General features: G+C 36.5%; 1 protein-coding gene across 1 annotated transcript; it reads left to right on the top strand.

Annotated features, from left to right (window-relative positions):
* The first annotated feature begins 4,743 nt into the window (after positions 1-4,743).
* LOC131073410 (uncharacterized) lies at positions 4,744-6,177 on the top strand. Its single transcript, XM_059212648.1, has 3 exons — positions 4,744-4,893; positions 5,095-5,857; positions 5,945-6,177. The coding sequence occupies exons 1-3, from the start codon at positions 4,744-4,746 to the stop codon at positions 6,175-6,177; spliced, it is 1,146 nt and encodes a 381-aa protein (XP_059068631.1).
* Positions 6,178-15,410: the final 9,233 nt, after the last annotated feature.

Genomic DNA, 15,410 nt, shown 5'->3' with positions numbered 1-15,410 from the left:
ATATTCATCAAGCAAAGCAACGATATGATAGAGAGCTTAAATTAACATTAAATTAAAGCCATTTAACCAAAATATGGATTATTTGTTTCCAAAGAACTAATTTATAAAGTTATCACTCTAGAAAAAGATAGACCATAAAATATTGTTTGGACCAAATAACCAACTAATCTTCATAGTAACAATTTAGTTAATAGAAAAATCAAGATAAGAAGTAGACACAAAATTAAACCATGATAAAGTAGACATAAAATATGAAATAGACACGGCGAGCTAAAATATAACCTCAGAATATAGACCATTCACTTCTCATAATAGTAAAATACTCTCTTTGAATGGAAGCCTCACCAAATAAAATAGATTTAATATGTGACACCGTATTGACAGTATTGCAAAAATCCTAACATCTAAATATAAATAAAATTAAACCATGATAAAGTAGACACAAAATATGGAATATGAATAATGAGCAAGCTCAAATATAACCTTAAAATATAGACCATTCACTTGTCATAACATTAAAATACAACCTTCTTGAATGGAAGCCCAACCAAAATTAGATAAATTTAACGTTTTTAATCTTGCTAATTTGAATTGAAAGATCCTTTGAAAAATCCATTTAACAATTTATTATCTATTTGTATACACTCATTGAATTTTGGGTAAATACCTATTATGTGGCATGTATTGACATGTTTTATTTCTATATAAAACTAACACTCTAATTTATAATATTATTATTATAGGCAATATAGTATTTTAATTTATAATGTTAATATATATTATTTTAGAATACATTGGAACAACCACCAATAATATAGCAGAATTTCGAGAAGCCCTAAAATGAATTGAGCTTGCTAGGAGGTTGGGGGTTAAAAAAATATATCTTGAAGGGGATTCTTCGTTGACAATCAATGCAATCAAGAATCAATGGACGTTGAACTGGCAACTTGAGAGATGGTTGACGCCAATCACAAATGCACTGAAGAATTTTGAAGAATTTAAAGTTTGCCATATCTATCTAGAGGGCAATGAGTTGGCCGAAGACCTAGCCAAACAAGCGGCGGAACAAAAAAGGAGCGATGAAAGGGTGATCCCATAATACTAGGTTACACTTTTTGGCCAACTTTGACACTGGAATCAACATTTTACATCAAATCTTTACTTTTTGAAACCTATAGTAGCTAAACCATTGAGAATTTGAAGATAAAGTAAACTAATAATTTGTGAGATTTTTCATATAGATTCTAAATATGTTTTTTTTTAAATAATTAAAAATTAATTGTCCAGATTGTAATGTAACTTTTAATAAGTCAATATCTATAGTAATCAACATTTTTTCAGAAGTGACCATTATTTGGTAATGCATAACTTTTTTTAAAGCAAGAATGAACTTCTAATTTTAGAAATATAGAATTGTCACACCAATATCTATTGAATGGATATTTTTTCATAATTTTTTGTTTCATATATTTTTTTTAGTTATTTTTTTTAAGACGGATTAGTTGTCATTTGGACAGAGGTGTATTCCATAATAAAAAACTTTTTTTGTATGCATTTGAAATAAATTCTTGTTTTTGTATTAAATTGAGGATATCAATACCTAGGGAAAATATATTTTTAATAAAATAAATTCTCTATTTTTTCAATTTTTCCACGTGTGAAACACAATCCTTAATGTTCGATGAAAAACCTACGTTCATAAGAAATAAAATATAAATATATTAATAAAATTAATTATATTAAAAATTATACTATTGGGAAAGTTTATAGTAAGGACTAAATACTAAAAAAATAAAACTTCTAAATGAATTCATTTTACCCCCCAAAAGCTAATCTAAACGTGGTTTTTTATCAACATTTTGATAGGTGCGAAGGAGACTCCATAGCAGAAATTATTTAGAAGTAGAAATGTTCTATCCAATAAATTTTGATCTAAGAGCCTTTGATCTAACTCTCTTCAGTTAATTACTTCAAATGGGACCTCTTAAAGCTTAAATAATTATATTTTCTAAAATATGTATGATTTTAGCAAAAATCAAGATGTACCAAAAAGTGTAACCCACTATTGTGAGATCACCCAAAACTATTAATTTTGTAAAATGATTTGGAATTGATAAGAAATTAATGTGGTAATAATATTAAGAATTGGTGGTGAGTGGTGGTACAATTTCCAAAGATTTGGCTAATGTGGATTTGATGTGCAAGTACTCAATAACCAAGTGACATGGTAGAGGATACAAATAAGTGGCGAAATATTTATTATCCAAATAGGTGGTTTGTGCTCGAATTGGTATGAGGCCTAGGTGGCAACAACTTGAACCTCATGTTGTGAGGGATAATCATTAATTAAAGTTGCATCCTAGATATATTTTGAGTACGGAGTGAGGCATCCTTTCATTATCATGTGCAATCAATACATCCCGCAGCCTTTTTCAGGGAGGGGAATTATATATTTGGCAAGCATAGTTGTAACTGCATCGCATTTTTCATTCTCTTTGAGTAATTTAGAAGCTGCAGGCATGGATAACCCTGTTCTATTGGAATAAACCAAGCAACAAATGGCATTTCTTGGAGAGATCACAGAGAAATGGCACCTAATGGTATTAGAATCAAAGCACCCATTAATTCTTCATGCGGTAAGGAAGATTCTTGGTTTGAACTTTCTACGGGCAGCACACAAATACAAGGTGAACACGAGCATTTCGGCCATGTTCTTGGCTATTTTCATTTAGATGGGTGTGTGCAAACCCAAAATGAAGAAGGTCTATCGGATGGTTTTGAAGCATTCTTTTTTGGGGGAAATTCATGTAGTCTTGGACAATATAGATGACCATAACCGAATCTCATTGGCCCATGATGCAGGGGGGAGATGAGGAAATTCTGCATTCTACAAACCATGGAGCTGGAGAAAGATAATCAAGGTCAGGCAGAGAAAAATAGAAATTTGAGCTTCATTTTGTTTGTGACAGGCAGCCAGGTAAGGCCGAAGGGCTTCAACCTAGAAAAGTATGTGATGGAGGAAGGTTTGTAGGGTAGGCAGGATATTGGGGTGGATGAGAATGGTGTGGTGGTAGAAGGCAATGACTAGGGTCTGGGGCGTGGGGAGCTGTGGATTCCAAATGATATGAGGTTGGTGGAGGAAATTGCGGTCGGAGAGGCTTATGTGGACTGTAGTGAAGACTATCATATTGTAGCCTAGGCCCTTACTGCTCAATAGGTCTACGAAAGCATTCCAAGATCCTCGGACAGTGAATGATGGTGCCCCTTTTCCACAAGATTTTTTTGTCTTCTCAAAAACTTTTTTGGCTTTTTTGAACTGATTAGTAATTGCAAATAGATAATACGGTGTTGACAAGGTGTAGGTCTTTGTGCTCAGATTTTGTACTCCTAGCCAGAGCTGGTATATAGTTACTCAGTTTTTTGTTGTGTCTCTAAAACTAGAAATATGTTATCTTTTTTTTAAGGAGGAAACTGTATATTGACACCTCTTGGATGTAAATTTACTTACTTATATATATATATATACATCTATACATATATATATATATATATATATATATATATATATAGATATATATATATATATATCTATATGTATGTATATATATATATGTATATATATATATATATGTATAGATGTATATATATGTATATATATACATATATATACATACATATACATATATATATATATATATACATATATATACATATATACATATATATACATACATATACATATATATATATATACATATATATATACATACATATATATGTATATATATATATACATACATATATATATATATGTATATATATCTATATATCTATATATGTATATACATATATATGTATGTATATATATATATATATCTATATATATATATATGTATGTATATATATATATATATATATATATATATATACATATATATATATATGTATATATATATATATATTATTTTAGAATATTTATTATTATAAAAATTATTTAGAATATTTTAAAATGATAAGATATAATTGTTTCTAATTCTTAAAATATTTTAATATAAATTTTTAGAATAGTTTCTATTTTCTTATATAATTTATAAATTTCGTCAATTTAGTTTTTTAAATATTTTTAATAAGATTGTCTTAAATGTAAATTTTTAGAAAGTTGTTTATTTTGTATATAATTTTTCAAATATTTTAATATATTTTTTTGAATAGTTTCTATTTTCTTATATGAATTTAGAAATGTAGTCAATTTAAAAAATTTAATGTTTTTAATATGATTGTCTTAAATATGAATTTAGAAACTTGTCATAATAGATCAAATTTAATATACGGAATGTTCATCTCAGAGAGCTATTGCTAGATTGTTTGGGATTAAGATTGGACAACTGCCTGGTAAGTTCCTTGGTATGCCACTCTTTGCTGGAGCAGGTAAGACGGACATTTGGAAAGGGTTGCTAGATGGTTGTAAAGCTAAGATGGAGGGCTGGAAGAGTAAGTGGCTTTCTTTAGCTAGTTGCATTCTAATGCTGAAGTCAGTTTTATCGGCTATGCCAATTTTCCCAATGGCTTGTTTCAAATTCCTAGGCTCGATCATCAAGAGTATGCAGCAAAAGATGAGAAAGTTTTTGTGGAATGGAAATCAGGAACAAGATAAATTTTTGCTCATGGCATGGGATAGAGTTTGTAAACCCAAAGGTGGGGGAGGGGGGGGGGCTCCATGATTGGAGGCTAATTAATGAGGCCATGGGGGCTAAGTTGGTATGGCAAATGTATAGTAAACCGAAGCAGAGATGGGTCAGAATTATACAAGCTAAATATTTGGATAGTAGGGAAAAGGAAAGGATTCTTACGGTGAGAGATCCCCCAAGAGGGTTGGCTTTGTGGAACTTTTTGGTGAGTTGTAGGAGCCTGATCACAAATCACCTTTCTTGGCGTATTGGTGATGGGCATAAGGAAAACTTTTGACAGGACTCCTAGGATGGTCATCCATCATTGGAGTCCCAGGCCCCCTAGCAAATAGTTTTAAAGACTTGTCAGGTTTGGGGCTCAAAGGTGAGTGATTTTTTGTCACAAGATATGCCCTTGTTGGGATAGAGATGGAGATGGAAAGACCCTCGGGTTTTAAATTTGGGGGTAGATGAGGAAAGATATCTGAGCAACATCCTAGAAAACCGTGAAGTCTCGTTCTCGAGGGAGGAGGATGAAATTGTCTGGTGCGGGTCCAAGAGTGGCTACTACTCTGTGAAAGTGGGAGTCTCTCTTTTGGAAAGCGATGTCAGGACGAAGGAGTGGGAATCTAAGGTGTGTTGGAACAATGTGTGCCTTCTGAAAGCTGGAGCCTTTTCTTGGCTAGCTGGCAATAAGTGGATTCTCTCTGGAGATCGTCTAAGGAAAATGGGGTTTGTAGGCCCTTTTCGCTGTGTGCTATGTGAAAAGGCAGAGGAGGATGTGGACCATCTTCTGCTAAATTGTGAATTCGCTCAGAAAGCATGGCGTTTTGGGCTGCAGAGATTGAATTGGAAGGGCCCTATGGCTGGGAACTTGTGTGACTGGTTGGAATCTTGGCCAATTTTGGGTAAGACTTCTATCTTTGCCGCCATATGGAAGATTTTGCCCTCTACTGTTTTATGGGAACTTTGGAAGGAGCGAAACCGAAGAGTGTTTGAAGGAAAAGCGGAAAATTGTAAGCGGTTTTTGTTGAGATTGGAGAGGGCCATTTCGGAACTGGTTTCTAATGCTGGCTCTCAAGTGAATTTAGCCAAGACTCCTTTTTCACAGTTTGATGCTAGTTTTTTGTCAAGCTGGTCTCTGGTCAAATTCAGGCCTGTTAATGGGCTGTTGAGGGCTAATCTTCAGAGTAAGGGCCTATCAATCCCAGAGTGGACTCCACCTAAGAAGGGGTGGATTAAGATTAATTTTGATGGTGCATCGAGGGGCAACCCAGGGGCTTTGGGTGTTGGGGTGATTTCTCATGATGATCGGGGCAACACTCTGGCCATTAGTGCTAAGAGATTGGTGGATGGAACGAACAACGTTGTTGAATGTCATGCAGCATTAGAAGCTATCCTAATGGCTGGGAAATTGGGGGTCAAGAAACTTCATTTGGAAGGTGACTCTCAGGTTGTGGTGAATGGGATAGCTCGTGGGCGAATGGAAGCGTGGCTTTTCGACAAGTAGGTGCGTAGAATGCAACTTCTGTTGAACGATTTTGAAGATTTTAAGGTGAATCATGTCCTTCAGGAAGCAAACTTGGAAGCTGACAAACTTTCCAATGTGGGAGCGAATGGCTCCTTGGAAAATATGTTTAGTTTGTTCGAGGACTTTAGAAATTTTAGTCCTCTTGATTATGATTTTGAGTAGAAGGCTTATTTTAGAAAAGTGAACCCAAGCTCAATTTGAAATGACCATTCGTAGCCATGGTTCTGTGGGAATTTATGTCCCTCATGGTGTGTGTTCTACAAATTTACTGCAAGTGGCCTTGCGGTGATGGATGATGATGGAGGCGAGCGGTGTGAGTGACTGGTGATGATGTTTAGATTTCAGTGAAGTGTGTGAAGTACTCATGACATGTGATGGAGGCGGCTTTAAAGGCCTTTGTGCTTTGATTCCTGGCATTTTGTGGTGACTGCTCGGTGGTAGGCGGAGTGTTCAGGGTTTCATTTTTTGCTGCAGCGCATAAGGATGGAAGTGAATTTTTTGTTGGAATCGGATGGACAATTGCCTGCATTTCATGGGCTGGTCTCGAGGATTAGGCTAACGAACGTCTTCAGAGTGGATGGAGATGATTTTTGGAGGGCAGTTAGGTTGTTGTTTGGAGAGGAATTCCTGACTCAGGATTGGCGGCCGAGAACAAATCTTGACATTTTGTCGCTTACTGCGTTGGCCTTGCAGGTGGGGAAGTCGGTAGAGGAAGTGCAACGGATTACTTCCCTGGTGTTAAGACCCAAATGGGCAGGAGGTTTGTAGGAAGTGGTGGCCCGAGCTTTCATTGGCGAGGGACTGAAGATGATGGTAGGCCCGAGTAGGAGGATTGGAGTGGCCGTTGGGGAGCCGCAGCGTTTTGTCATCTAGTCGGCTTCGCGATCGGTTGCTTTATAGGAGGAGGACGCAAGGAATGGTTGGGTTGAGATTGTGAACTTTGTTCACCAATTGGGGCTGACTGAACGTCTTAAGATCCACGGGAAGGTGACTCCCATTCATTCTGAGGCCCCTCTGGACGAGGATGGGAGGCCTTTGGTTCAGCATCAGCTTCCAATGAAATCGGCAAAGGTGGTGGAGCATGGGTCGTTGTGTGGAAGCAGGCCAGCAATGGTGCCAGGTGGAGGGAGCATGACGCGGGAGGCTGGACCCAGCAGGGGTATCCCCAATTTCTCAAGAGAAGAGGCATTGGGGTGGTTTTGTAGCTAGGTTTGGGTTGGTCGGGGTCTAATGTGTGGTTTTTTGTATATGTATGAGACCCTATTTGTGGTTGTGGGTCATGGTGGGATGGTGCTTTTTGGGTTCCTTTTTGTTGTAGGGGAGTGACCCCTTTGTGTTGCAGATAGTCTATCTGCTCTTTGGATGTAATACTTTTCTATTCTAAGCAATATAATACATAATGTTATCGATCAAAAAAAAAAATTGATTTATTATCATATAATATTTATATAATACAAATATATATTAATTTAATTTTTTTTAAATAAAATATAATTTTAAAAAAGATTTTTTAATATGAATTTAGAAACAATAAATTTAAATTTTTTACTTATATTACTAATAAAATATTTTTTGATAATCTAAAAAAGCGAAAATGTGCGAAAATAGGCAGGGAAGGCATTGAGCGATTTTTTCATCTCGATTTCCTCTAAGGAAATTGTCAAATCTTCTCCACCAACAATTTTTTTTTGAGCAAACTAAATATGTGCTCAGATATGGCAACCCAGGGATTAGGGCTCCCCTACCTCAGGTGAAGACAGAATGGCAAGTGGTGAAACCTAGGAGGGCTCGCAGGGCAGCCATGAAAAACCCTCCAAGGGTTGCGAATGGTAGGGAATGCGACCAAGGTAATTCTTGGTCGACCACTTCCAATAGGTTCAATTAGCTGCAAAATCTTGAGGAAGGTTATTTAAATCCAGATCCCCAGACTAGCCTTTTTTTCAGAAAATAATAGAGAAAGCAAAATTAAAAATCCCAGAAGGCCGGTTCAAACTCAATCTGCACCTAAGGCTTCTTTAAGCAAGGGCAAGATAGCCTTGCTGCCTCCTAAACCCTTAACGGCGGGATTGGGTTCAATCAGGGACCCTAACTCAGACTTGGTTAATGTTTTAGAGATTAATGAGAATATGGTTAAGCGGATTCAACAATCTTGCAAGGCCTTTGGAGTTTTTGCGAGATGGGAGGGTCTTGGAATTTCATCGAAGGCTATTGTTGATTGGTTTATGTTGTCCTTCAATTGGATAGTAAGTATAGCTATCTTGTCCAAAGGTTTTCTGTATATTGATTGTGGTAATTCAAGACACAAGAAGGAACTCTTAACAGGTAAATCTCCGACTTTCAAAGGTTTTGATTTTTGTTTTTTAGATTGGATTCCGGATTTTAACCCTAATAATATGCAATCTCTAAAGATAGATAGACTGGTATTGATCCCTAACCTACCAATCAAATTAATGGATATTGAAATTATTAGGAAAATTGGTAATCACATTGGCAAATTTGTAGAAATTAGTGATAGATATAGGAAGTATGCGAACTGTGTGATGATAATTAATATGGACATTAGTGTTAAAACCTTAAAACCTATTGAGATTAAATCAGGGGTGTCGTCCTTCCTTATCTATCCCAAATTCTTCAAAGGGATTCTTGATCTAGACCCTGCATCGACTCCAATTTTGCCTCCTTCTAAATTGAGATCCAATAGGATTCCTGGGGTTGACATTAGTTTCAATCTAGAAAAGGGAGGGTTTGTGGTTGATGAAATCCCTTTGCCATCTAGGCATATTGAGGAAACTAAGGATGTTGAGGATATTGAAGAAGGAGAATTTATCATTAACAAGGGACATGAAGACTGTACGATCCTCCTGGGGATTTCAATAGAGGTAAAATTATCCCCTTGAGAGCAACCATTGGTGAAGGAATTGTGTCCCCCTGTTAAGGATAAAGGATCTGAGCATGATCACCCGACAACACAAGATAAGGATATTGAGGAAAGTGGGGGGCAAAGGAATATAGACCATCCCATAATATTGATCCAGTGGTGGCAAAAGAAAAAGAGAAAGAACAAGTAGAAAGGGAAGTCAACATTATCACCAACTTTATTGGGGAAGAAGTAGTTAATGACCTAATGGAACAGTTTGTTGATGAGGTTTGTGACTCCGAAGAATTAGAAAGGTAGAGGGAGCTATATGTGAAAAACTTATTGAAACGTACTAGAGTTAATATAGAAATAGAAGAATTGTTCATTGACCTAGATAATTTGGAAAATGAGAACCCAAACATTCTAGGCATCCATAATATAGAGGAGAGAAAAGACTCTCCTAATTGTGCCAAGCCCATTAAAAGGAGGGGTAGGAGATCCCTTGTTGAATTAAGAGCCAAGGATGGGGAAGCTATGGGCCAACCCAAAATTGCATCACTATTTAATGTAGGGGAGGGGAAGTTCCTCCCCACAGAGCCATGAAACTCTTATCATGGAAAGTTAGGGGCATGAATGCCCCTAACAAGTAGTGTATCATAAAACACTATATATCTAAATCAAAACCAGACATAATTCTAATCCAAAAAACTAAAATGAACTCAATCGAGATAGACCTCTTTGAGAAGAAATTAGGTTTTAGAAAACTAAAGTATTCCCTAGCACATGGGGCTTCACAAGGCTTAGAAATCATCTGGGATCCTAGATAATCCTCTTTTACACCATCAGAGATAAAACAGGAATTGGATAGGCGAAAAGGTAAACTGCTATAATAATATGTTAAGATTTAACCTGATCAATGTATATGGTCCTATTCAGATCAGGGATAAAGCTCAAGTCTGGTTGGAACTTGAGACTTTCTTAAGAAACAATCTAAATGAGATGTGTATTATTGGAGGATATTTCAATGCCATCACAAAGGCATCAGAAAAAATATGAGGTAGTAATAAGCTATCTACCGCGGCACTGGACTTCAATGATTGTATCAATAGGAATTCTTTGTTGGAAATCCAGACAACAGAGAACACCTTTATATGGAACAACAGAAGGAAAGGCTTTAGCAATATTGCTGAAAAGCTCGATAGATTTTTATTCATGGAGGGCTTATGAATTTCAATTACACTACGGAAGCAAAGATCCTACCCTTATCTAGTTCTGACCATTATCCACTCCAACTTAACATTCTAGCATAACAAGAACCAAGAAACTGCCCGTTCAAATTTGAGAACATGTGGTATAAGGATGAGAACATCATCAACCTGATTGAACAATGGTGGAGTGAATCATTATTCTCAAGCTCAAAGATGTATATTGTTGCAAACAAACTGAAGTTAATCAAAAGGAGGCTCTTGGAGTGGACTAGAGAGCACTTTGGTAACATCTTTGATAAGAAACTTTTAGTAGAAAAGGACCTCAAGGATGTTAATAAGGAAGTTTTGGAATGAGGGATGGATGAGCCTCTCTTCTTAAAGGAAAAAATATTACTAAAAGAGTATGAAGAGATTCTGGCAAAAGAAGAAATCTTCTAGAGACAAAAATCCAGAGAAACATGGTTGAAAGATGGAGATCGCAACACAAAGTTCTTTCATAACAGCACCAAGCAGAAAAGATGGGTAAACCGAATCTCTAACATTAAGAACTACCAAGGAATAAATCTGGAAGACCCGTCAGAGGTGGCAGAGGAAGTGGTAAGGTTTTTTGAAGGAATCCTTAACAATATTGTTGGTTCCAACCTTAGAGGCCAACATAATATAATTAGAAATATTCCAAAACTCATTGATGCAGAACACAACAAATGTCTGCTTGATAAATTTACAGAGGAGGTTAAAAATACCCTCATGAAAATGAATCCAGATAAGGCTCCGGGCCTAGATGGCTTCCCAACTAGTTTCTTCCAAAAATGTTGGTGTTTTATGGCTTGAGAGATCACGGAGGCCTTAGAGGGTGTTATAAACTCAAGTAAGATACTGGAGAAGATCAACAATACTTTCTTAGTTCTGATTCCAAAAAAAGAGAAACCTGATAGCTTTAATGAATATAGGCCCATAGCCCTGTGTAATACCCTTTATAAACTACTTACCAAAACTCTACCAACTAGACTTCATAAACTTCTCCCTATCATCATTAGTGATGAACAAACAAGGTTTATGCCTGATAGATCAATCTATGATGGGGTAATCATAGCTCATGAAGCTATACATTCGGTCCGGCATAATGGAGCACCAAGCATGCTGGTCAAATTAGATATTAGTAAAGTATATGACAAAGTGGATTGGAGATTTTTATGCAAATGTTTGAAAGCATTTGGCTTTACCAAATCTTGGATCAACCTCATTTTTGAATGCATATCCACCCCCAAATTCTCTATCATGGTCAATGGCACACCTAAAGGTTTTTTTAGTAGCTCTAGGGACTTAGGTAGGGAGACACTATGTCTCCTTTCCTCTTCATCATTATGGCAGAGGCTCTTGGTAGGTCTATCTCAAAGGCTAGGGAAGAGGGTGGAATCATAGGTATACCCATTACCAGTGGTCTAACTCCCATTACCCACCAACAATTCATAGATGATACAATGCTTTTTGGTCAAGGTGACATTAGGGAAGCAAGGGCCTTCAAAGGTATCCTCAAATCCTACATGGAAGCCTCGAGTCAAGAGGTCAATTTGGAGAAGTCAGTTGTATTCATGTTCAACATAGAAACCACATCCGAGAAAGAGATATGCAGGGTCTTGGAGATCAATCTTGGTCTCCTCCCTTGTAAATATTTAGGCATCCCTTTGGATAAGGGGAGCAGGACATCTAAGTCTTGGGACCACATGGTGGAAAAAATCATGAAGAAAATTAACACTTGGAAAGGGAAATGGTTGTCCTCTGCAGGTAGGGCAACCTTGGTCAAATCAGTTCTGGCAGCAATGCCCATTTACTAACTTTCTTGTTACAATTTATTGGCTAAAAAATAGGATGAGCTAAATAAAAACCTTAGAACTTTCTTTTGGCAAGGTGCCAATGAAGATAAGAAAATATCACTCCTATCTTGGGATTAGATTTGTAGACCAAAAGAAGAAGGAGGAGATGGCATTAAAAATATCCATGACCAAAGTAGGGCCCTTGGGGCAAAGTTAGTATGGAGAATGTTCAAACATCCCCATTTAAAATGGGTGAGAATCTTGTACCATAAATATATTAAATAAGACAACCCTATCTAAATATTTAGAGAAAACAATCCGCCCAGAGGCTCTCGTATATGGAAATTTATGCTAGAATGTAGAAATATTATCACAGATAAACTCACATGGAACCTAGGGTTAGGGGAAGATGCCTTGTTTTGGTCAGACTCTTGGGGAGGGTATAAGGCGGTTGATAAAATCCATGACTTCGGGACTACAAGAGCACTCCTAGAATCAAACAGATGGAAATTGATTGGGAGCTACATTTCCCCCTCAAAGGATGGACTGGGGTGGAAATGGATAGTCAGAGAAAATGAGGATATCCCTGTAATGGATAAAGATAAACTCATGGCAAATCTAAAAGATAGAAACATCTCCTTTAGTCTAGGCAAGGATAGGCTTGTGTGGGATGGCTCCATGAATGGGGAATAAAACTCCAAGGATGGGTATAATTACATCACTAAAGCTCAACTTAGACCCAAGATGGAGCTACCTCTGAAACTCTGCTAGGATGGGTATTGCCTACCCAAGGCTGGAGTCTTCATATGGCTTGCCCTCCAGAATAAGCTCTTGACTGCTGAAAAATTTAGGAGGATGGGGTATGAGGGACCTAGTAGATGTCCTCTATGTGAAAAGGATTAAGAGGACACAAACCACCTCCTCCTTAATTATTATCAACGCTCTAAGAAAAGGTAGTATGCCCAATTAGAGACTTAACTCTCTATTGACATGGGCCATTGAGTTATGCAAAGATTTCAAGAGATTTACGATCAATCACATCTATAGGGAAGGCAACAAAAGGGCTGATGAGTTAGCTAACTTGGGAGATGATGGCATTCATCTTCCCTGAAGCTCTATCTTAGGTCATCTCATTAAAAGTTAGATAACATTTAAACAAGGAAATAGTAGAGCAGATGAGCTTTCTTACTTAGGAGCAGATGGTGTAGGGTTCAAAATCCTAGGCAAAACCAATGCTCTGACTGATAAGGCAATGCCTCCATCAGTCTAGCGAAATCCATATGTCATCCCCAATAGGAGGATAATCCTCCCTCTTTCTCTCTCAGATGCTAGCAATAGCCTATCCTTGTCCCTTTTAGGCACTTTAACCACTGTAGGTTTGTTCTATTACTCCTTCTGCTTCCTTGGCCTCCCTTTAGCAAGCCCATCTTAAGAATCATCTGTTACGGAGCTCAGAGAAGTAGATTTGAAGTCATCCCGATGACCCAATGAAGTCACATTCGGTCATTGGGGTAGCATCGGCTATTGGGTGGACTTGTTTAGCGTTACGCCGATACCCAATGGATTCACCTTAGGTGATCAAGGTTGTCATCGGCTATCGGAGGTTCAGGATTAGAGTTACACTGATACCCGATGAAGTCGCCTTAGGCGATCGGGTTGACATCGGCTATCAGGAGGACTGCATGGAAGCTACGCCAAAGTATGATGGGTCCTCCTTGGGTCATCGAAGTGCTATCGGCTATTGGAGGAGTTTGTGAGAAGCTACGTAGATATCCGATGGATTTGTCTTCGGTGATCGGGTCTGCCATCAGCCATCGGAGATGCAGTTTTGGAGTTATGTCGATACCTGATGTAGTCGACTTGTCTTGAGCCATGTGTTTAGGAACCACATACTTGTTCGTCGGGGATCGGGGTAACCTTGTTAAGGGTCTTCCGATGATCGATAAGGAGCGACCGACCGCAGGTGCTCACTTTGAACCGAAGTCCATAAGATGAGCTCGTGGTCACATTAGAAGTTGCTGACGGTGTATTTGAATACGAGCTGGTGCGATTCCTAGGTGCATGTGGGATAATTGTTAGATGTCTAACCGATTGGTGCAAACTGACAGTTGAACTTGGCCTCCCTTTAGCAAGCCCATCTTAAGGAATCGCACCAATATATATATTCATATATATATACACTTATATATATATATATATATATATATATATATATAGATTAATATATATATATAAAGTCACGCATATATATATACATATAATTACATATGTATGCATATATATGTTGATATTCATAGGAACCAGATTTATATACAGTCATACTCATACATATATATACAGGTATATGTATTTATATATACATATAAATTTATATATACATATCCATTCATATATATATATATGTATATACATATATATATATATATGTATATACATATATATATACATATGTATATATATATATACACATGTATATATATATATATACACATGTATATATACATATGTATATATATATATATGTGTATATATATATATATATACATATGTATATATATATATGTATATATGTATATGTATATATACATGTGTATATATACATATATATATATGTGTGTGTGTGTGTGTATGTATATATATACTCACACACACACACACACACACATACCTATATCTATATATATATGCATACTCTCACAATATATATATATACAATTAACATCTATAATTTGATTAGCAGTTTCTATTATATATATAGGTATACATTCAAGATATAATCCAAAAAGTTTATATATGCCCTGCTAGATATATGAATATGGGTATATACATAACATATAGAGTTATATGTATATGTATAAACCATGAATATTATACATAAGATATATACATATATCTATACATATGTATATATATTTTGATATATGTATATATATGCACACATAAACGCATGTATATATGTATAGGTATATAAAGGTATAGACATCACATTTATATATAGTCTCGGCATCCACCCACCTTCCCACCCTCGAGGCTTAGACTAGTTCAATGGAGATTGCCAGGAAATCATTGTCTCAGTGATCCTAACTATTATCTCGGAAATGACATCTGTCGGCACTCTTTAATCCACCTCATTAACCCACTTCAAATTGTGAAACCCAGTCGTACCTTCTTCTAAGAAATTCACCTCGCCGGCTAAGTTGTATCAATCATCTCTGCACATGTCAATCATGCATATATTAACCAAACACTAAGCATATGCGATATTGAATGATGGAATCTTGAGGAAGGTATTGCATTCATTTCTAAGCGATATGCCTCTCAAGCAAGTACTAT

This window comes from Cryptomeria japonica, chromosome 10 (assembly GCF_030272615.1).
Source record: "Cryptomeria japonica chromosome 10, Sugi_1.0, whole genome shotgun sequence".
NCBI lineage: Eukaryota > Viridiplantae > Streptophyta > Pinopsida > Cupressales > Cupressaceae > Cryptomeria > Cryptomeria japonica.
The sequence above is the reverse complement of the archived record's forward strand: the minus strand, read 5'-3'. Positions and strand labels throughout refer to the sequence as shown.